Source organism: Sturnus vulgaris, chromosome 25, assembly GCF_052056855.1.
Source record: "Sturnus vulgaris isolate bStuVul1 chromosome 25, bStuVul1.hap1, whole genome shotgun sequence".
Lineage (NCBI taxonomy): Eukaryota > Metazoa > Chordata > Aves > Passeriformes > Sturnidae > Sturnus > Sturnus vulgaris.
Window position 1 is genome coordinate 404,954 of NC_142267.1, and position 21,779 is coordinate 426,732.

At 42.5% G+C, this 21,779-nt stretch overlaps 1 protein-coding gene across 2 annotated transcripts in view; it reads right to left on the reverse strand.

Moving 5' to 3' along the window:
- Window positions 1-290: 290 nt before the first annotated feature.
- The window catches only part of PEX14 (peroxisomal biogenesis factor 14), a 67,561-nt gene continuing 46,072 nt past the window's right edge, over window positions 291-21,779 (reverse strand). For both annotated transcript variants that reach the window (XM_088178664.1, XM_088178665.1), the window contains 6 exons: window positions 13,839-13,961; window positions 8,768-8,853; window positions 8,040-8,142; window positions 6,682-6,779; window positions 3,481-3,572; window positions 291-2,123 (listed from right to left, as the gene is read on the reverse strand). In XM_088178664.1, coding sequence (XP_088034790.1) covers window positions 1,652-2,123; window positions 3,481-3,572; window positions 6,682-6,779; window positions 8,040-8,142; window positions 8,768-8,853; window positions 13,839-13,961 — 974 coding nt within the window. In that variant the 3' untranslated portion in view covers window positions 291-1,651. The remainder of the gene's footprint in view (window positions 2,124-3,480; window positions 3,573-6,681; window positions 6,780-8,039; window positions 8,143-8,767; window positions 8,854-13,838; window positions 13,962-21,779) is intronic.

The following is a 21,779-nucleotide window of genomic DNA, read 5'->3' on the forward strand; positions in this document are numbered from 1 at the left end:
GCAGAGGCACAGAATAAATGCACTGCCCTCACTGGGGGACATCCATCCCAGCCCCTGCACCATCAGAGACAATGCAGCATTGCCACACTCCTGGGAGTGCATCTTACACTGCACTTACCCCACTGCCTCCTGCTGACACTGCCTAGGGCTGGAGCAGTCAGAAAACCAACAAGTGCCCTTTGGAAAACATTTTAAAAGGACCTGATTTCTGTAACCATCCCTTTTTCCCCTCCCTTGACCACCCTACATACATATTTCTCCTGAAAATAAGAGTCACAGCAATCCAGTAGTAGCCTGATGTTAAATAGTGGTAACTCATATTTATTACAATTATATACAATCATATTTTATATTTGAATCTATACATGATCACACAGACGAGCACACTTGCTTGGTGAGGACAGTGAGACTCAGTTGTTACAAGAATTGCTCTGCTAAGATGCTCTGATGCAGTGAATATCATGGACACCACCATTTACCAGCTGCAAACACAATGCTGCAAATGAGAGGTTTAAAATTCACTGCTTTGTGTATGGCCCAATGGGGCAAAAAATAAAAGGCTGGACTGGGCAAGAAGGGCCAGTGGTTAAACCTCAGAACTGGAGCTGTTCTCTGCTAGAGAGACACTGCTTTGCTGCAGGTGCCTGCCACTGGAGAGGTACCATTTATGATCATTTTTCTTCTCATTTAGGGAGAAAAAAAGGCTAAAAACCATTGCAAATATTCAGAATTAACCAACTAGTTCAGCATCTGATTTCACCCCATTCATTCATTCATTCATTCATGGCAGCTATAAATAAAAGATGTCAAAAACTGATGTGAGCTCCTTGCCTTTGGAGGAGGAAGGGTAATAACTGGGATGAGTAGAGTCAACTTCTTCTAAAGCCTTTTACTGGGGAGCAATCATCAATAAAGTCACCTGTTCTCATGGATTTTATGGTGGCCATGACACCTGGACTTGGTCCCTACCAACAGGCCACTCTGATGAATATAAACATGTGGGGTGGAAATAGAATTCTTTGGACCCCACAGAAATTTAGTGTTTTTACGTGCTAGGTAGTTTCAGCAATTTGAGGCTTGGTATAAGGTTTGGAAGAGCCAAGACTGAGATCTGGTGAGGAATTTGAGGTTAAAATTTTTTTTGTTTTGGTTTGGTTTTTGGGTTTTTTTTTGCAACAGAGTATCAAGTAGTCTGAGAAATAAAACAGGGTTATTTTGGGAAACAGAGAACTGGTTTGGGCCTTATGTGGGATTAAAGGCTTGTGAAATCAAGGAGCTCAGGACAGACTGGTTTCTGAAATTGGATAGAAGGGCTCTAGGATGCAGCAAGAGGCCAACTGCTTCTGTAAGAGGGAGAATTCTGTAGCTGTGGTGCATGGTAAGGCCATCGGTCTGCCAGCCTAGCAGTGACCCCAGCTCATGGGAAGAAGGGCTGGGAGGGGAGAAGAAGCCACTGCAAGACTGCAGAGCCCTGTGGTGAAACAGGGCAATCACGCTGTTCACCAAGCAATCATGACCTTGCTCAAGGTCAATCAAGGGAGAATCACTGCAGGGAATGGGAGCTTTTCTCTCCACAAAATGGGAGAGGCACTGGGGACAGTGCAGCAGGCTGGGGCAGATGTGCAGCAGCAGCAGCAGCAGCCAGGGTGTCTTAGTCAATCTCGTTCTCGTTGCTGGCCCCCTCAGGTCTCCGGAGCTTTTCCACCTGCTCATTGATCTGACCATCCCCTCCTCGCCGGTCCTCAGTCTGGACACCCAGACATTCCTCCTCATCCACGTGGCTGACATCATCATCCTCATCGTCCTCCTCCTCCTCCTCCTCCTCCTCACTCCTCTTGGTTTCCCGTTTCTCCTCCTCCCCCTGCACCTCCATGCGCACCTGGCCCGTGACGTCGATGGCCTTGGTGGCCTCGTCGGGGCTCAGCAGGTGGCAGCTGCCCTTGGAGCCCTCGGGACTGTGGCTCTCCTTCACTGGGGATGACGTGCTGGACTCGTTGCTCACGGGGGAGATGTCACTGCTGCTGTTGTGGTTGGCAACAACAGGGGTGGAGGGCGAGCTTGGCTTCACTGGGATCTGCCATGACGGGATCTTGGGAGCTGAAGGGGAGGGAGGGAATTGCCTCCTTGGGGAGGAGAGGGAAAGAAAAGGAAAGAAAGGGGCTTTTACTATAAATACTGAGGGGTTTCAGCAAGACTGAAACTGCAAGTTCTTTGCCATAAAAGAGCAAAACCAAGGCCACTTCTCCAGAGAGATTCTCAAAGTGCTTTACAAGCACTCAGCAACTGAGCCTGTACACAAGGAAAATATCCCAGCTGGGCAGTCTGAAGCACTAAACTGATCTGATTTGGCCAATTTCACAAAGTAAGCTAGCACTGCTATGCTGCCAGTGAAAAGACATGGGTGTCCCTTTATAAGACAATCACTAATTAACTGGTACAGAAAATTCCCACTGGAGCAAGAAGTCAGACACACCAGGTGCCTGAGCCAGGGAATTTCACCACCTGGCTCTCACTCACTGTGATACACCACTATTGCACTCTGATCATTGCAATCCAGAGCCTCACTCCCAGTCCCAGCACGCACTTTTACATGTTTGGGCCAGGCTGCCACAAACTGGTTCAGCTCCTCTGACCCGAATGGAGTCACACCAGCTTGCACCAGCTGGAAAGCTGGCCCCGAGTCCCTTCCTAGTGGATTTTAAGGGTATGATACCAGCAGGCTAATGCCCAGTACTAACAGGAGATTCCAAGTGCCAAGCAGGACAAACACAAGTGCAAGGGGAGCACTGGTGCCCTCAGGAGCCATCCATCGTGAAGGGTAAAGCACAAAAGCATGCCTGATGTAATACTCCCATGCATCCTTGCTGTGTATGTGAGAAGTGGGAGTATGAAGAGGGGTCAGATCAAGGTCTGCAAAGGCTGTGTGCCAGGGGGTGCTCATGGCCCTCAGGGCAGCTGGCAGAGCAGAGGAAAGCTGGCTGCTCTCCTGCACCGAGTGCTCAACTCAGCACTGCCTTCCCTGAGCCTCAAGTGGGAACAGGAGCTGCTGCTACTGCCACCAGCAACCCTGCAGAATTGGGCTGAGCTCACCCCATCCTCTAGGAGTGCTCTGCTGATTCTTTTCATCCTGGCTATGCCCTGACCACGAGCAAGGCAACTGAACTGCACCCACAAGTGACTTTCTAAAACAGAATACAGGTGCAGCTGCAGTCAATTCCTCCAACTAGATGAGAGACATCCTGACTGTGGGGGAAGAGCAAACAAAAAGGAAAAATCTTATCAATTCCCTAAAGCACACTGTGATTTAAGGCCAGGTTGCAAACAGAAAGTGATAGTGAAGTGAAAAATGGTGTTATTAAAATAGTAGTAACAGGATACAGAGATAGTTCCTGTTGGAAATGCCTTTCCTCTCCACGACTGAGGGAATCCCAGAGAGCAGCACTTCCCCCACAACAGTCTGCTCCTGTATTGCATCCATACCGGTTCAGGAGAAGTCCTTTCAAAGAGTAGATCTCAGATTTCAATTCATTAATATTCTGCGACTCCAGAATCCAATTGGTGGAAGTTGTGGCCTAGGATGTGAAGAACAAGACATAAAGATCAATCTTTGAACTGCAAGATGGTTCACCAATGTCACTTTTTCCTATGTTGTTCTTCTGCTCCCATCTGGGAATTTCAAGCCCTGTGGATAACTCACATAAGCTCTATCACTCAAAATTCTCAGATCTGAGCAAAACAACTGCCACACTAAGGAGTACTTGAACAGATCCCCACGATGACCAGAAACAATACCTGTCTCAAGGTGCCAAGACTATTCAATATTTGCCTTGTGTTTGAGAGACTAATTAATCCTGTCTCCAATCTTCCCTCCCATGCACAACCATTGCTAAAGCATCTCAAGGGGACATTTCTTTTTTCAGGAGGTCAGCACTTGTGAGAATTCAGGCACAGCTGGGCCCACATTGGATGTTTTCCACCAACATATCAGACAGAGAACAATACACAGAGAGATAAACCAAATCATTTGGCACTGACCTACTGAATGATTTCTAGACAAGAACTAGAACTAGGATCCTGAACAGCAGTGGGAGTTGCACTGAATCAGATCCTTTACTCCTTCATGTGACTGAACTTAGCTGAGGCAACAGATTTGAATATTATATGTTAACAACTGTTTTAAAACCATTTGCTCATTTCTCCTAAATCATTAAAGAAAGAATCAATTATCTGCACTCTGTAGCACTTAGAGGTGGGCTGATAAATACATACTTGAAAGTTACAAATATTTTCCCTACTTGATCTGAAGAATTAGATCTATGCTTGAGTTACCAGGTGGTATCTCCAGAAGCAGCTGGACTAGGCACTGTCTCTTGGATATTTCAAGGCAATGAATGCAGTTTTGTGGGGAAAGATGATAAGTAACTCATGGAAGCCTGGTACAGCTGCTGTTAGAATTGCATCAGAATTGTCATGGGATATCAGGCAGAAATTAGAGTCAGTAACTGAGGATAACATGCTGTAGACAATACTTCTTGCACTCTTTCTTTTAACCCTTTTGAGAACGTGAGAAATGGGACTTTTCTAAACACAGATCATGGTCTTTGGTTATCCCATCCTTTTGCTCCAGTAATTCCTGTAGCCATGAGACCAAAGAATACTCTGCCTGGCACGCCCCACAGTCATTTCTGCTAAAAGCCATTAGGAACAAACACACTGGGGACTATCACTGCAGAGATAGTTCTAATAAATTCCCCACCAAAGGAAGCCAGAATTGGAATAACTAAAACCTCCTCAGCAGTTCCCACTAGATGCAGCCAGAACTGTTGTTGCTGCTCCTAAGCAGACCTGAGGCAGTGCAGAGTGAGCCTGCAGCCAGCACTGCTCCCAGTGGCTGCTGGGCTGGGCGAGGCCCGGGCTGCAGTAGCTGAGTTATCCACACATGGGATCCCTCAGGATTCACACTCCCAGCCTCAGACAGCAAGAATCCAGGAGCCACTGTTCTGGCTTTCTAAGACCTTGAAAGCTACAGCAGCACATTAACAAGGGAGTGATTTCCACTCACTGGCCTGCAAAGGACTCAAATTTCCAAAACACATATGGTGCCAGATGCCTAGGATTTAGAAATAAAATCTGACATCTGGGGCTTTTTAGCCAGTCTCTTTAAAAACAGTTGTAGAAAATTCAAGCCTTGAATTTTTATGTACGTTTTTTAATTACTTAAAGTCCCTCTTTTTAATTTTTTACAGCATGCCAGTAGGAGTTTGAAAAGCAGATATAAAAACTTACATTACAGCTGAGAAAACACAGCTTTTATTCTTTGGTTTGTGGGGTTGCCCAAGTTTTTCTTTGTACACATGAGGTTTAGATATCATAACAATGTGTGCTACCATTTCAGTGCAGGGGGTAGAGAGGGGGAAGGAAAACTTCTTCAAGACTCTCTAAACCACCAAGACTTATGGCCTTTTTCCTTCTTAAAGCTCAACATGTGTTCTTAATCTTAACACTTAAGACCTGAAAACAGTTTTCCAATTTCCGGACTGGCTCCAGGCCACTGTCAGGCCACAGTTCCCAAGGAAAATTGAAGCAGAGTGTTGTGACCATAAAGTGGCTTTCATGGCTGCATTTACAGCTGAGGGATTCCTCCTGCACAGTGTGCACAGCACAGAGTCAGCTGTGCCCCACCAGTTACACACCATCAAAGGATCTGCAGCAGATCCAGTGTGCCAAGGGGAGAAAATTGCTCCTGCTGCAGGTAAAGGGCTGGAACACTGCCTGAAGGACTTCACAGGAAAACCTCCCTGTCCAGAGATTCCACACAATAACTGCATAATAACCTTGGCCTTGAACAATCCCAGTCAGTGAGTCAAAGGAAGACTTCATCTCCGTGTGACTGCTTCACATTCTCCCTGCCTCACATGCCAACAGTTACTGCCTGATAGAATGCTTGGGCCAAGGAGTAAAGCACTAATTCTCATTGCCAGAAAGAAAATCAATTTTGGTTAAAAGTGGTTACTTTACTTACATATGTAACAACACAAACTAGTCAGAGTTGATGGTTTTATTGCCCAGTCAAGAGTCAAGGGGAATGGGTCACTGTGTGTCATTAACAGGGTTGTAATGGGACCACCTGTTACACTCAGCTGACCAAAATCATTGAAACAAGAACCCAAAAAGTAAGAATGCTTGGCCATTACAGGGATCTGAACAAGTGACTTCAGGACAGTCTTTCAAATGTATGCTTGGCTGAACAGGATGCACAGAGTACAGGACACATACAAACCTGTAAAATTACATATTACATACACAAAAAAAATTCTCTGCACAACTATCTTTGCCTCTTTTGGTCAGTGGACAAACTCCACAACAACTTCATCTAAAATGCAGCACAGCAGATGCAGAGCTGAGAACAGGTCTCAGACCTCAGACACGAGAGCTTCATCTGAAACTACACAGTAAAGCCCTCTCTGAAATCAGATTTATTTCAGTGAGTACCCAACTCTTATCCAGTGCTCTAACCACACCACCCATGAAGAAGTCAGATGCAAAGAAACTGTTTGGGGATGTGGCAAAGCTGATGGCTGGCTTGTGAACCCAATAGGTGCTTTCCATGTGCCCACAAGAGAAGCCATGCATGCTCCAAAACTGATGATGCTCTAAAGGTGAAGAGTTGGAAGTTGGTACCTTAGAAGCAGCCAGTTCTTGGGTGAGCTCTTGGATTTTCTGTTGCTGCTGGATTAGCAGCTCTTGGACAGCTGCTAAGGTTGTCTGTAACTGAGTCACTGCAAGGGAAAAAGCAGAAGAGTTAAAGTGAGATACATCCACATATACACACACTCACCCACGCCTTTCCTGCTGTCTAGCTACAAAGATGCCTCTATTCCCACTATATTTAATTTATCTATGCCCGCCTGCTCACTTTAATCCATATGATTTATTTGCACTATGGGTAATCTACCTGCACTGCATCTAACCTCCAGTATTTCTAGTTTATCTTTCCATTGTATAGATGTCTATAGCCCACAGTATATCCGTCTAAAACCTCTCCCTTTTAATTATATTGGTTTATGATTTGTACATCTCCCTGAACTTACACAATGTTTGTATCATTTATCTATCTCAGGGCTCTTGCAGGCAAACACTGGGGCTAGCTGCAGTCTGGGAAGAGGCTGCTCTCGGGGTTGACCTTAGGGTATCATGAGAAATGAGAGATGCTTTTCCTCTCACCCTTCAATGAAAAGTGTAATTAGCATCCTCCCATTCTCAACCCACCAGCTTCTTCAACCTCAATATCTTTAATAAACTTACAGCTGAAAATCATAGGATTTTTTAATCCCAACTGAATATACTTTGCACTTTTCCCCTTTTATTTCAAGAGAGCACCCTGTATTTCCTTCCTACACCCCAGCAAACACTGAAGAACTTCTGCTGGACTCCAGCTGTAGAACTTTTTCTACTTTGACACTTTATCCAAAGCTTCCAGGGAGTAAACAAGCTGATAAAATAAATAAAATTTAAAACTGCATTGGTATGACAGGTAACAGCTAATCCAGACCATCATTAGGGCTTTGGGTAATGAACAGAAACCCTATAGAGTCAATAACATAGAAGGTGGCTAAGGTCAGAGAGGCACAGTAATTACAGACTCTCCTGACCCTTCCTCGGATTTTCAGATGGAAGGTGGGGATAAACCACCAAAAAAAAAAGCCCCTGAAAACATCAGAGAAGCAGAAATTAAAAATGAACTTTACAGCCCTCCGAAAGGCTGTCATTTTATTCCCCTTATTAATATTCTGAGGTTGGGAGCCTTTCCGTAAAAACATAATTAATTGAGGCCGTGCCGACAGTAAACAAGCAATTTCAAATTAAACCGAAATGACGGCGGCTTCATTTGCAAATGTGAACAGATTCTCAGAGCAGATAAATGAAGTCACCACATAAAGTGGAGATGGAGGGAAAGAAAAGGGTGGGGGTCTTGGCAGAATGGAGGATACAGGGAGAAAAGCTTTGAGGGGTGAATTGATGGAGTCATTAATCTTTACCTGTCTGTGTCACACTGCCACTCATCTCAGAAATGTTGGACTCAATCCTCTGAAGTTGTTTCCTGTCTTCTTTGCCTCCCATGATGAGAGGGACCAGATATTTCTGCATGGGGTACAGAAACTTTTTCAGGAAATAGGGATGTGCAGAGTGCTATTTCTAATATACCTGAAACATCCTCAAATCCCACCCCCCAAGTCTCAGCCTTTATCACAGAGTCAGTGTTCATTTATCCACACATCTGGCTGAGAAAAGAAATTTCCTCTACAGAAAGTGTTAAAAGAAGTTGCAGAAGAAGAGTTTTGTGGTTACATCTGTCAGGGTGCTGAAAACCAGTTCCTAAATCTGGACACAGCCACGAAATCTGCCTCATTCCACCCTTGCAGAGGGTGCACTGGATATAACAGGTCACAACTCTCCTCTAGCTACCATGGGACCTTCTGCAACCTCATCCTAGGAATGGAAAATGCTTCAACAGGAGCACACACAATGGACATGACCTGATTTCCAGTAGTTTTGAGATCCACGGCTAAAAACTACTTTTGTTTACTTGCCACGTTTTGACTCTGCATTTTCATGTTAAGTGTCTACATTTCTCAAATAAACAAATGGCAGTGCCAGTGAGAACAGAGATGCTTCACCAGCTTGGAACCAGCATGATCATTTGGACACAAGCAGCACACCATGTTTCTCTCAGAGTACAGCGTGGGAGTGGCAAGGGCCACGTTACCTTGTAGAGCTGGTGGAACCCAAAGGCAATTCCTGCCATGATGATAGCCAAAGCCCCATAATCTCGCCATCTGGAGCCAGGGGGACCTAAAGGTCAGAACCAAGAAATAATCACAGTCAGAACTAGAGGTGACAACATTTTTGTACATCCATTTTATCAGAGAAAAGAGTAATGATTAACACACAGTGTGCAGGCCTTTGGCTGAGGACATTTAAACATCTGGCCAGACCTCTGGCATTGACTCTGGCCTTGTAGCATCACAGGGAGAGAAATCATAGCAGCAATTAAAGAGGGCCCATCAAGACCCAAGAGGGTCCATCCTGTTTTGCCCAACTCTTTCCTTGTAGAAGGCACTCTGAAGCCAGGTAACTGTCTGTGGGGCTGGTACTAGCTAAGGTTAACTCCTTACCTGAATACCTACTGTTCCCCACTATCACAATTTTTGAAAATGGGGACAGAGCCAGAGACCCAGAAGAGTGCTGGAGAAAGGAAAGAAGAGAGTGTTTTAGGAAAGAAGAGAAATCTATCAGGGCAATAAATGGGTTTATGAAAACTGTGTCAGCAATTATGGACCATTTCAATGAGGAAGGATCCAGTGTCTTTCAAGCTTAAATTACAAATAGGGACCAAAGCACATGTAAGGAGCAGAAAGAAAATATGCAATTAAATATCTACAGAGAGAGGTAAAGAAGCAGATAAAAGCTTGAGATATTTAACACACAATTGTGCACAGAAGCTTAGAGGCTCCACAGAGGAAAGCAGAGATAGGCATGCCCTGCTCCTTCAGCAGAATCAGAAGGTACCTGTAGTTTTCCACCACTCTTATCCTGTCACCTCCCTCGCAGCTCCCTGAACAAACCTTGCACTGCCCCCGGTTTTCTTTAATAACAAAGAGGATGCAGAATGATCTGCCTAAAGTTCAATGGCAGGATGTGGGCAGAACTGACGAGATGGAAGACTGGTGTGGTCTCCAAACCTACTTGTGACTACAGTCTCATAAATGCATTCTCCAAAGCCTCAGTTTAGAAGGCTTAACTGGCTGAAATGGGTGGCCTCTGGTCTCCTTTCTCCTTTGCTCACCTATTGCCATTTTGCTTTCTGCTGAATTCTTCCACATAGGCATTTCATTCCAAAAGTTACCCCCCATCCCAGCACTTAGGGTCTAGAGTATTTGGGTCTGACTCCCAAATACTGGCACTCAGAGATTCTTGCTACATTTTAGGACACAGCTCCTGAAATTATCCTCTGGCTAGAAATCTGAACAAATTAAGGCATCTCTGTCAGAACTGGTGAATACTGTCACCAGGAGTATTTTGGGTTGCTGCAGTTGCAGTTTTGGAGCTTAGGCACATGATCAAATTATCATAACTTTTTAACTTAATGAGTTAACACACGTCAGCCAAACTGCAGTAACTGGCTGTGTACATGTCAGGATTTAAAATGATCTCTCACTAATCTTGCTGTGAACCCCAGCCCTCTATCTCCCCTTCCCCTCTGTGCTGTGCCCCCACTGTCACTTCTGGGATCTGAAATCTCTTGGTTGTCCAGTTCTCTCCCCTGAACTTCTGACTAAAAATATCCTCCTGTGACAACACAGTTTGTTGCAGGCTGAGCTGCTGTTGCACAGGGTTAATTATCTCAGGGTCTGTGAATCCTGCCCATGGCTGTCCTTGATGTCCCCAAACTGTCCCAAACTCCCTCCCAGCTGCACTGACCTCTGAGCAGGAAGGAGACACACCTGTAGGAATCCATCTGCTTTGCCCTTTCACCTCACTCATCTCTCCCTCCATTCCTATAATGCTTCAGCTAAGAACATTTTATTGCCCCCTGGTTTTCATTATTAATGAAAAGGGACCAGAATGATCTTTCCTAAAGTTCAGAGAGTCTATAAAGACAAGAAGCTGAAATGCCATTTTACTCATTTTAGAGATGTGTGAAATCTGTCTTGTGACCAAAAAAAAAAAAAATTAAAAAAAGTAGGGGGGGATGGAGAGAAGAAGTGAGCAAGTGAGGGACACAGCAAAGGCTCTGCACTGACCACAGCAACTTGACAATGTTACAGAGAATGTCACAGCTCTGCCTAAAACCCACGCAACCTTTCTTTTTCTCTGCAGTTCTCTAATCTAAAGAGTGAAGAGAGGTTTAGGAGTTTCTCTGTTTTAAGCTCCATGTTCACTATTTGCATTTCCTCAACTTCTCCACTTGTAAAACAAATAAAATTCTGATAAAGTGAAAAAGCACTGACAGCCTAGTTACTTTAGTCACTGCAGTAGAAACAAACCATTCTACTAAGAGACCTTCAAAAGTCAAATGGAAGGGACACAGACATTTTCTCCAGGTATAAACCTGTTTTCACTAAGTATATTTAATTTCCCCAGAAGTCACTGTAAATTGCATTTCCAGAATAAATACTTACTATTTTTAAGATCCCCATTCACCTAAGAATTAATTTTCCTAACAGTAACTAATTAGGCCTTGTGCATCCAACTTAAGGTCAGCTTCACTAGTATCTGCATTTAAAACTCTAGAAACTGATGCTGGCAGAGGTGATTTTCCAAAAGAAAACAGTGAATCAATGGAAAGGTGTTGGGGAAAAAAAAAGAGTTTGGATTCTAATCACCATTTTTAATTGTAAGAGGAAACAGTGTGTATTCTACAGACTTCTACATAATGAAGACACGAGGATGGGAAAAGAAGATCCAAATGGCAAGAAAAAAGTCACTGGAGCTGATTTTTAAGCAGGTGTAAAATCTGTACAAACCCCCATAAATGGAGCCCATAAATACCATGGGGAACAGCACAGACAATACCTGGATGATAAACATGCAGCTTTGCACACCTTGCTCAGAAACTCCCCTGAGTTTGCTTGTAATTATATGGGTTAGAAAGGTAAAAAAAAAAAAAACCAACCAAACAAAAAACCCCCAACAAAAATAACAACAAATTAATCATGTAAATATTTAAAGTCAGATTTTTGTCCTCACTGCTGGATTAGTGTATTTCATAACACCAATAGCAGACAGCCCTGTTTTTTTACTGGGGGTTCATTTTAGAGCATGTTTAAACTAGTCAGATTGAGTGATGCTTCCAGCAACTAATCGCATGTCAAATAAAAGATACTTTATGTAATAAATTACTGCTACAAGTAATTCAAATGTCATTTATCAGTTTTATTATCAGTCAGGCAAAGTCTTGTTTCTCTATATTAATCAAATTCAAGCTTTCTTTAAGCATTTTTTTTAAGCAGTTTTGACACCTCTTGGCAAAAGTACAAACTGGAGAGAAGGAATTACTCCTCTAGAACAAGAGGAGAAGCAGTAGAGATGGTATTGACCTAAAATACTCAAAATTTAATTATTGTCTCTTGTCCATAAAGTTTTTATACTTTCTCTTCAATCAAACCCAGAAGGGGTTGAGCATACAGGACCTATGCTACTCTGAAGGTTTACAAGTGTGCTTTTTTCTTGTTAACTCTTCAAGAATTAGGAATATGTATATAAATTACAGGTACTTCCAATACAGCATTAGAACACTGACTTCAACTGTATAAAAGTATTTAAGTGGTATGAATTTAAGAAATAGAACAAACTGTGGTGGCAACAGCAGGAGATGAAGGAAGCAAATTCCAAAGGGGTACCCAGGATTTACTGCTGTGACTCACAGGAGTGGGCATCTTACACTGGCATTACTGGCAAGATCATCAGCTTGGCTGTTGCTTCATTCCTGCTGAAGAAATGCCTGAGATGGTTCTGAACTTCTGTACTTGGAACCCACAGTTCTAATGTAATTTTTAAACATGAAGCAGCAACACCTTGTGGGAAGAGGGTGCAGAGAGAAATTAGATTTTGTAAAACACGAGACTGTTTTCAGCACAAAACCCTCCTCACTTTGTGTTTTGTGTAGAGGTGTCAGGACTACTAAAAAAAAAAAAACTTTAAAAGAACCAAAAAAATCAAACACAAAGTGGTTCACACTGATATAAGGGAAGATTAACTCTTCCAGAACAGGGTTGTGGTAAGAGTTATCTGAATGAGCAATGGACAACACCAAGAGGGATCTGGCCCTGCTTCTGCAGCCAGGCAGCAAATTTCAATTTCCTGGCATTTTCTGTGGACTACAGCACACAGGAATTAGCCCAGGAGGCAGAATTCAGCCCTAGCCTTCACCAGCACACACAACACAACAGCCAGAAATATTCCAGTTCTGAGCCCAAAGAAATCACAAAAGATTTTTGCCTCAAACTCTGTCAAACCAGAGCAGCTAAAAACTCAAAAAGCAAGTCTAGTATTATCTCCAGCAAACCTGTGCCATAAACTAATAAACACAGCTCTAAGTGGAGTGTTACATCAGTCAGTATCTGCCATAGAGCTGTTTAAGAGCAGCAACAAAATCCTATTCTTTATACTTGGCAGGTAAGTGAAGTGATTTTCAAACTACCAGACACACATGTGAGCTGAACAGCTTCTTTTGATGGATTTTTAATGGTGTGTACTTTGGTTTTTATTGTTTGGAGCTTAGATACTTTTTTGCGAGGTTTGTTTTAAAATGCAAATATATATGTAAATTTTGAGTCTACGCAGATTATGTTGGGACTCTAAAATTTCTTTGAGAGTGTATTTTGTACACAAAAATCATACAATCATATCCACATAGTCTACACAGAATTTCTGCTGTCACACCTCAGATTATTTAAGATGGGAGAGAAAAGTTTTCCAAGTTTTAGAAGGGAAGACTGAGTCCCATGTTGACAAAGTGCTTTTCTGACGTCCTTCCAGTGTCAGAATCTAATTTGCATTGAGTATCCACCTTCAGGTGCAGAGGTGTCACAGGCTGCTATGGATGGCATTTGTTTGTGGACACTGATCATCGGTATCGCATTTTCCTTGTGTAACATGATCTTGTCACAGGCATCAACAGCCACCAAGTGCATTCAAAGTAACATTTGGTGTCCCGTTCTGACAAACAGTCTGTCACCAGGTGAACTGAAATCCAGCTGCAGCACACGAGTGTGCAATCGCTGCAGAAATCAGAGCAGAAAGCGATGGGGAAGGTGTTTCTCAGTGGCACTTACTGTACACCACGGGGGGAGGAGGCTGAGCTGGCACGGGGTGCGTGGCAGCACCTGGGGACGGGGGCTCATCCGTGCTCGTGCCCGACTGCTGCAAAGCCAGGTCGATTTCTTCATCTGTCAGGCCTGGGGGAGCAGAGGAAATGAAATCAGTTTAGCACCTTTACCCACTTTATGCACACATAATTAAATTCTCAAGCCAGGCAGAACCCTTTCAAGCTGCAAAGAATTTTGGCACTGACTTGAGCAGTAATGCCTCCCCAATTTTGGATTCACTGGAATGTCTCCCTCTCTCTTTCTCTGTTGCAATTTAACCTTAAGCGACAGAATATTAGCCTCAACGCGGCTTCCAAATGTGGCTCATTCAATTTCCTTAATTTATCCTTGAGTTTATTGCTGCTTTTGAAGTAGCTTTCTATTGCAATTCTCCATTCTTCCCCCGAAAAAAAGATACCATCAACTGCAAATGTGGCTCATTTTAATCTGTAATGGTGTAAAAAAAAAAAGAGGGGAAAAAACTAACAATAATGCATGAAAACAGACAGGGAAACAAAAAACTAATTATTGGGTTAGACGACTAATTAGTCTAGATCGTTTCCGAAGACGGGAATAATTTGCTTTATTTTATGACAAATGCAGAAATAAAAAAGAAAAAAAATCAGGACTGACTGTGATTAGTATGAATGGGACACAGAATGTAAGGAGGAAATAAAACTATAACAAAACAGATCAAAACAAGGCCAAGCCCAACTTTCAGCTGAGCATTGCCCCGGCCCATTGGTACATGATTAGATTGCCCAGGGGCAGCCTGGCTTTCATTTCACACAGAGCTGCAGTAACACTGCACACATGGTACACGCTGCTGCACTGACTCCTGCCATCAGGAAACGCCAGGATGACCATCTGTAATTGGCCACAACATATGGAAAGAATTTGGCCAACAAGGAGGAAAAGAAAAGCAGCTAAAGGATTCACCATGACCAGCATCTCTGAAGAAGGAAGCACAGCTGGATTATTTTTTCCAACAGGAGAAAATATCCTCTGGAAAAAGAATTTAGTACTCAGATGGCAACCACGAGATGGGAGCTGGACAGTTGTGCATCATTTCCCCTGCACAGAAACACATAAAAACCCACGAGGAGCACGTGGAGGGATCCGGGACCTTCCACCAGCCAGCGTGTGCAGAAACACCCAGGAAGGCAGGAAGTGAGAACATGGATTTAAGGAAAGAGAATTAGAAGAAAGGGGCAGATCACTTGATTCTCACATGATTCTTGTAGGGACTGAGCACAGTGAGGAAAATGGTACGAGCAGGACAGCACTGGGAAAAAAAGGGGGAATTCTTTCTCTCCATCATCCCCACTGGAGATCCACAAAGCATTGCTGAAATGCTTTCAGATGAAATCCCTGAACTTAATACTCTAAAAACCCTACCTTTTTAATATTATAGAGAGATACATAGATGTATAGAAAATAGTCAAGCCACTGGGTATATTAGCTAAGTTGCAAAAAATTTTTTCAGGATCTTTAACTTCACTGCATTCTGGGGGGTCTAGACAGAATAATCTGTAGCACAAACAATATTGTCAGAAACAAATACACAACTCTGTCTCAGAACTGTTCTTTAATATCATATGCACTAACACAGTGCCTGTGGTATTCAGAAGGCTTTATAACTATTAACAGATCTTCTCTCTATTCCTGTGAGCGTGTGAGAAACTGAGTTCCTGTGAGACACCATTCATCTGCTCCACCGAGCATTTCAGAGAACTTCAGTGACTCCTCTAACAACAAAATACTGTCAGTGGAAGAAACAGTATCAGAAATGAAAAGTTCCTGATCTTTGGTCGTGCAATCTGACAGAATCATTCCATGACTTGTATTTGATGCATGGCTCAAACAGCAAGGAACCAAAACCACACAAAACAGTATGGAACAAGGCTTGCAGTGAGAATAATAAAAGGCAGATAAACACAACTCAGCGTATTGCTCTACTCACAAAAGCATTTTTTACAGTGTCTAATACATGCTAAAAAGCAAAGTCCAATCAGAAAGAAACTGTTTTAACCAGCTACTCATTATCCAATGTAGAACTCATAAACAGATGCCAACACTGCAGATCACCAGCAACTACTGGATTTCATAAAGATGGAGACAACATTAGTTGCTTGCTGCAAATGTGGCATTTTGTTCTATTTCCATGCAAATCTGATAATATTTAACACTTAGAAACATGAGAAGTAATAGAGACTCCTCATTCTGCAAAAAGCATACATTCATGCTGGTCATTTCTCACACACAGTAAAAAAATGGACAAGATATTCTAAAGCTCTTCTCAGGCAAGTATAGCCAGCTCATCACATTTCCCTTTGGAATGTTTTTTCTTCAAATTCACCACCTATGAATGCACACAGTATGAATTTTCCATGCCCAAATTATTCAACTTGGATATATTCATTACATACAAAAGTGTGAATTTCTAAACCAGATCTAAGTGTCATCTGTTCCAATATCTCATCTTGCTTTATTTTATCACAGTCCTATCACTGCACTACATGAAAAAGTATCCATGTTCATTCATTGTTCTAATCTAGCAGGAAATTGGTAACCCAAAAACAATACCACTGCCCTTGGATGCAAAAGCAGTGTCACAAAAACTGGGGCTTTGTGTCTAGTGTAGCTCTCAAACAGGTATCTCAAGAAAATCACCTCAGCTGAACAGTGGAATTGCTCTAAATGCACTTCCCAACACTCTGGAAAACAAACATTTTCCTTGTTCTGCGGCTGCAGTAAGATCAAGTCCATGCAGAATGCAAAAGGTTAAAAGGAACAATAAAGGAAACTGCCAATTGTAAGTGAATTATATTTGGCTTTGAAAGCTGAGCCACGGCTATATTATAAAAGGCATCTCTTTGCGTTGTTTACCATCACCCTGACTAATGCAGACCTTTTTTTTGTTTTAAATAATCTCATGCAAATTAGACACACACTTCCTTCCAGTTGATTGCTATCTGCAAGGAATAATCTAACTGCAGAGGGTACTGAGCAAGGACTGAGCTGGGGAGAAGGATGCACAGAAACTGTCTTCAGAGCCCCACAGAATGCAAACCTGCTCCCTTCCCCCAGCCAGCACCACAGCCATTGCAAAGAATTAGTCATAATTTTCACAAAGCTTTAAAAATTCCTTTTCAGGCTTCAGGGTGTTGATTTGAATAATCCAGCACCCATGATTGTTTTGCACTCAAAGGCTCTTGCTGACCCTCTTTTTTGATTGTCACTGCTGCCACTCAATTTGCAGGCATCACTCAGCCTCTAAACTGTAGTCAAACACAGAAACAGAGCAAGTCAGAAAATGAAATGGGTTGTCACAAGCGTCTCTTGGTGCCTGCACCTTGGGTGTTGTATAAAGAGCTCTTTTGTACAAAAACTTTTAAGACTTGACTGTCTGTTGATGTCCTTTTATAATACCTCTTACTATTTAAGGACCTCAGGTACATCAAAACACTGTTCCTCTTATGACCACTCTGAAGTAAAGGAGTACTTACAGTACCATCACCCATATTTCATAGATGAGGAAGAAGTGACACATACACACATGAGAAATGCTCCAAGGTCAGAACTGAACCTTTGGCAGACAGAAAATAAACCTCAGGAGATGTGAGTTTTAGTTATTTTCTGCAAAACACAGTAGCAATAATTGCAATGTAAAACCCTTTCATAAACTTAGCTAGATGAGCCACTGCTTTTTCTTCTTCTGACAGGCTCTGACATATTAGTGACAACCCTTTTCCTGTCCTATGCACTGAAAAGGTATTTTTCTTCATTATATTCCTCCTTACGTTACTCAGTCCAGTAATTCACACAAGATTTTCACAACCCGAAGGCTACATCAGTTTTGGGGAGGCATTTCTGTTTAGGTGAAATTAAGAAGTCTGCCATAATCAGGAAAGGTGGTAGAAAGAATTCAGTTCTTTGTGGGTTTCCAAAGCCAGCTTTATTACCACTCTAGACCACCCTGAAGCAACCCCCAGCCACCCCTGGGCAGGGACAAAAGGCAGGAGAGGCTGTGGGGCAGGGCTGGCAGCTGCTGGCTTTTTCCCACACTCTATTAAGGAGAAAACAAAGTAGGGCAGGACAACTTGTTTAGCTACAAGAACCCACACGAGCACCTGAAGCTAGTGCTGCTATCACATGACTGAAAGGAAGATGTGCACCCTGAAATGACATTACTCTGCTGTTCCTGGAAGCCACTGAGTCAACTCTGCTCAGAAAGAACATGGCCACATTTTAAGAGAATCATCATAAAATCCTTCTGGGATCTGATCCAGACTAATGATTCCACCTGTTCACTCGGTTCCATGCAGTGCTGGGTGACTCTTATCAAACCTGCCTGCTACGTCCTGTCTGTGCCCAGCTGAAGGTATTTCAAAAAGGTCACAAAGGCAAAATCTCCTGACCCATTTCTTTCACACATGGTCATTCATGAGGGCGAGCCCAACCCAACATTTGAATAAAACCCAAGGTTTCAGAAACATCACTCCGATTTTTTTCCCTTGATTTACACTGAGACACTGCATTTGAATGTAAACATCCTGGTCCTGCACTTCCAGTTCAAACTTTAGTAAAGGAACCCACACATCAAAGGGACATGAACTGGTCTCAACTGTCAGGCTGAAAAATGCAGAAATAAAAGTAATTTGAAAAGTTGCTGAAAGGGCTTTGAATTCTTACAGCTCTGTTCATCTAGGAGACTGTTAATTATGCAAGTGCAATCTTTCAGAAACATGATACACTTTAACCCATCAGGGTGACTAAGCAGCAATCAGAACTGATAAGGGTGCCCTAACCTCAGCTGCACAGCACTAAAATAAGGAAGGAAAACCAGACTAACAGAGCAATGCTAGGAATTACACAGTGAGTCAGCCAGGAATGAAAAGGTTAAAACAAAAAGTATTTTGGCATAACAAGTATAAATAAATAAATAAATAAACAAATACAGCAGCAGTTTTTCTTCCTACCTAAGCTTTTTGGAGTCTATAATAAAATGAAGTGTAATGGAGGAGAGGAGGGCAATGTCAGAGGGTGAGGGTTTGGGAGAGAGGTTGTTAAGTATCTCCCTCTCCTCAGCTGTGTTTACTCCATTTACAGGATCCCGGGTGATTGATAGACAGACAAAAGAAAAGCAAGCAGATAGTAACCCCCCTCTGGGAGCAGCAGCAAAGGGGATAACTCCTGACATCATCCAGAGCCCCAAACTCTCCTTAGCCACTTGTAATTAAAAAGACAGAGCAAGATATGCAAACCGGAGAAAAAGTAAAAGCGGATTTTTTTCGTTATTTATTATTAACATTTTGTTGGAACAGTAGAGTGCAATAAGGACTCTCAGAGCCGTTAAAAGTCGTCGGGTGACCTGCAGACCCCTATTTCCCAGAGCCTTGTATAAAATTGAATTTTTTAAACATAAATTACACGTAATGACGACACTGTAAAAACTAACAGTAATGGAAAGCTGTGCTGTATTTCATTAGCCTGTATTATTCCGTGCCACCTGATCCAGCCGGGCCTTGTTTATGAGTTAGTGTGTTAGCAGATGCCGATGGAAGCATTTGCTTCGACCTTGCTCTTCTCATTGGGGCATGAAATTACGACGGCAGCACCTTGATATTACAGCCATAAATACAGTAAACTGCAAATTTAAGCCAACGGCTCCTATTGTCTCTGAACATAAAGCTGATCGGTATTTATTTAAAAGGAGAACGAAAAAAAATATTATATATCACCTTGTTTATGGGTCCAGTGTCCCCCCTTCCCCTAATCTGCCTTATTCACTTGGTTAAATACTAAACAAACAAACTAAATCCTCTCTATTTTCTACTGATTAAATATTCTTATGAAATGAGTATTGTCTTCAGAAAACTGGATCAAAGTATTTTCACTCTGAATAAGGAAGGGCAAGTGACTTGCTTAGCATGTCTTGGAATGGAAGAAACAGAACAAATACTACAACTTTTCTTCTCAGTTTTATATATATGAGAAGTTCAAAAGAGAAAATGAAAAAGGTGCTTCTGGTCACTCATTCACATTTGTGTGTAACATGTGTATACATATGAATAAGAAACATGTTTTCTTCCAGCTTTCTGTTTAAAAATATCTCCCATGTTAATACTATTTCAAAACAAGGAGGAAAAGACAGAAAGGAAATTGCAGTGAGGTTAATTGGAAGGGCAAAAAAACATGGGATTCCTTCTCTGAGGCAGCAAACAGCAGGGAGAACGCCTCACTCTCCTATGGGCATTTTGGGTAAATACCCAGTAAAATTTATCAGAGGAGAAAAAATCAAACACAAAGGCAAAAGGACATTGTAATATCACAAAGCATACCACAGCATAAATCACAGCATTATAAGTCAGTTCAAAATGCATTTCACTGGTAGTTTCAGGGCAGGGAAAATACAGTTTCACTTGCAGCAAGAGAGGTCAGGTCTTCCTCTTCTAATGTAAAGTAAGCTCCTTGCTTATATGAACTATGTTATCTCTGTTCCATATAAAAAAGAAAGGAAAGAAAGAAAGAAAGAAAGAGACACCTTTAGGAGAAGCTCCTAATACTGAGCTATACATTTGAGGGGTGAAGGCACTAAGAGGAGAATTCAAGGAACACACAGGACGAAAATAGGGCTCACACTGGGGATTCTGCAAAGCCAAAGTCCCAGCAGATGGGATGGGTGCTACCACAGCCTCAAAGGACTTGGACACCCTTTTTTTGAATTAATCTACAACAAATCTTCAGGCAGCACACAGCATAATTCAACAGGCATAATTTTTGGTCCACAAATAGTTCAAAATAGAGAAAAAAAAAAGGAGATAGCAACATGACTAAATCAGGAGTTCAAAATAGAGAAAAAAAAAGGAGATAGCAACATGACTCTAAATCAGGCAAGACAGGTCCAGAAGTCCTCACCAACCTGAATTACAGAGCCAGAAGTTTGTTACAAAGCTCATTTACATTCCTACACAACAAGTATATGCAAAAACACTGACAAAATTCAAACTTGGGTACCTTCTTCTGAAGACCTGTCTATTACAGAATCATTCTGAGAGCACCATGGTCAGCAAAAAAGACAGAAGAAACAAGTCTTTCAGTAACATAAATAAAAATCTCTCCTAAAAATGGAAGGAGATTTTATTTTCTCATCATCTGTGATGGTGGTATTTTTATTTTAAGGTCTCTTGCCTCCAGCTTTTCCTTTCTATTAGCACAGTAGCTGATGGAAACCCTGGCAGAGGATGTGCTCTCGTCTGCTGCGTGCCTGGAGCTGGACACGAGGTGTGTGAACAACCTGCAAGGCACTGCTGCCCCACAGCAGCACAGCACAAACGTTCAGAGACATAAGAACAAAAACCTCTGCACGTTTGAAATTAGTTCAAATTTGTAACTACTTGGGGTTTGAAGGCTTTGAAGACTATGCCAGGATACCAGTTCTAAGGTAGTTTATCAGGAATAGTACATAACCAGGGCTCTGACATTTGTTTAAAAGAAGTCCTTAGAGAGCAAAAAATCCAGCTAATGGAAGAGACACTACTCCAGTAACCATAGTGCTGTCATGAATCATTACCACAAGTGACAACTCCCTAGAAATAAGACCAGGCATTCAGAGAAAACAAGTACTAGGTACACTAAACGGGTGCATTTCCAGGCACATCCAACCTGTGACCTGTAAATTCCTGCTGCTATTCCTGCACAGAAACAAGTCTCACAGTGATGGTTCCTGATCCTCATTATTTGTATCATAATACTCCTCAGAGGTGCCAAAAGGCATTCAGGGGGCAGGTGTGGTGCCAGGTATGTGCAGGCCACAGAAGGCAGCCAGACCCAAAGCATCCAACAGCCAGAGTGAAGCAAAGACAGGCTGCAAAGAAAAGCCCTGCACACAGAAATGAAGCAACT